Raw genomic sequence first — 1,754 nt, 5'->3', positions numbered from 1 at the left:
CCGCAAGATACAGATCCCAGCTCTGGTGGCTCCTGCGCTGAGAACCACCCCCCATATGAAAACTTCTCCCCCTCCCCTCCACCAGACCGCCTCTGAAGTTAACGGCATTCCCAACCCCAACTGGGCTCCTCTACCCTAGGACCTACAAGGTCACTCATCTGGGGACCAGGACCCTTTCTCAGTTTGCTCTCCTTTATCCCCCACCCCAGGACCTACCATCAGCTTTAAGACATGTCACCAATAGGACATGTCTTCAATTCATACCCGTCCTGCTACCTGCCAGTCTGTATCAAGCTTCCTGTTCAACAGAACTGCGGGGGGTGGGGGCAGGTAGCTTCAGTATCATCATCTACAAATTCACTGTGCTCACCCCTTAATGCCCCCCCCCCCCCCCCCCCAGCCATAGGAGCCTCGGGTTCAGTGGCTTGCAAACCCGGCTGCTTAGAGTCCTCTAGGAGCTTAAGTAGCTTTTGAGGATTTCCAAGTAAAACCAGATAGTACTGGGGCACCTGGGTGGCTCAGTCGGTTAAGCGTCGGACTTCAGCTCAGGTCACGATCTCGCGGTCCGCGAGTTCAAGCCCCGCGTCCGGCTCTGGGCTGATAGCTCAGAGCCTGGAGCCTGCTTCTGATTCTGTGTGTCCCTCGCTCTCTGCCCCTCCCCCGTTCATGCTGTCTCAAAAATAAATAAACGTTAAAAAAACCAAACAACCAGATAGTACTTTACTCACATTCACCTACCAGTCTAATAGAGCTCTAGATGGTAGGTGTGTAGGTATTTGCCATAAAATTCTATGAGGATTTCCATAATCATGTTCAAGAAGTAATGTCAGGCCCCCACCCCAATTAAGTGAAAATATATGGTATTAGGTGACCTTTCCAGGGGGTTAATGTAGAGTCAGTCGGTAACAGGGATTTTTCATCACTTCCTGACCAGCTGTTCCCAACTTCAGAATGTGGGGCTTAAACTCCCAACCCTGGGATCAGAGTTGCATGCTTTACCAACTGAGCCAGCCAGGTGCCCCAAAGTGTTTTTATCTTTTTTAGAGGCTATTACCATGTTTCTGGGGTCATTAGCAAAATGGAAGGTGTCTACTGTGAACTGGAGAGTCTCTGGCCTGGGTCTGGGGGCTTTGAAGGCAGAAGAGGCATCAGAGAGACCATCCACGAGACAGCTTTGAAGAGAAGGAGGAGACAACGGAGTCAGGGGCTAAGGCGGTAAAGGTCACGTTACAAGGGCTCCCCCAGAGGTGGCCCAGCCCTCACCCGTGGAAGTCCACGATGGTGTGATGAGGGGAGGCATTCTGGTCTGGTGTCAGCGTGGCCACACAGTAGTCCACAAACAGTCGCAGTGGTATGTGGCGGCCAGTGTGGACTTCGGCCTGGAGGTGGGCTAGGTCTCCCAACTGGAAAGTGGGGGACTGCTTCTCGGAGCCCCAGTCCTCTGAAAGGCACAGCCAGGGGTGAGAGACCGCCAGAGCGCTCCCTGCAGCCCCCCTCCGCCATCCCCCTGTGCTCACCCTCCATCAGGCGCAGAGAGAAAGCCAGCTTCTCCTCTGAGAGCATTGTGGTCCTGAAGGGCACCCAGGTGGGCAGGATGGCCTCGCTGCTCACGTTGCTATGCCTACGGAGAAGAGCAGTTGCCCACACCTGTCCCAAGCTCACCCCATCTGGCTTCAGGGGAGTCTTCAATGGGAGGTGGTGGGGGAGGAGGCGCGCGCGCGTGTGTGTGTGTGTATGTGTGTGTGTGTGTGTGT

General features: G+C 54.5%; 1 protein-coding gene across 1 annotated transcript in view; it reads right to left on the bottom strand.

Moving 5' to 3' along the window:
• Window positions 1-1,754, bottom strand: part of ZP3 (zona pellucida glycoprotein 3) — an 8,056-nt gene that overhangs the window by 2,057 nt on the left and 4,245 nt on the right. The window contains exons 3-5 of the mRNA XM_049639237.1: window positions 1,518-1,621; window positions 1,264-1,441; window positions 1,055-1,172 (exon numbers count right to left, since the gene is read on the bottom strand). Of these exons, the coding sequence (XP_049495194.1) occupies window positions 1,055-1,172; window positions 1,264-1,441; window positions 1,518-1,621 (400 nt within the window). The remainder of the gene's footprint in view (window positions 1-1,054; window positions 1,173-1,263; window positions 1,442-1,517; window positions 1,622-1,754) is intronic.

Source organism: Panthera uncia, chromosome E3 (assembly GCF_023721935.1).
Source record: "Panthera uncia isolate 11264 chromosome E3, Puncia_PCG_1.0, whole genome shotgun sequence".
NCBI lineage: Eukaryota > Metazoa > Chordata > Mammalia > Carnivora > Felidae > Panthera > Panthera uncia.
Note: the sequence above shows the minus strand (reverse complement) of the source record. Positions and strands in the feature narration are given on the sequence as shown.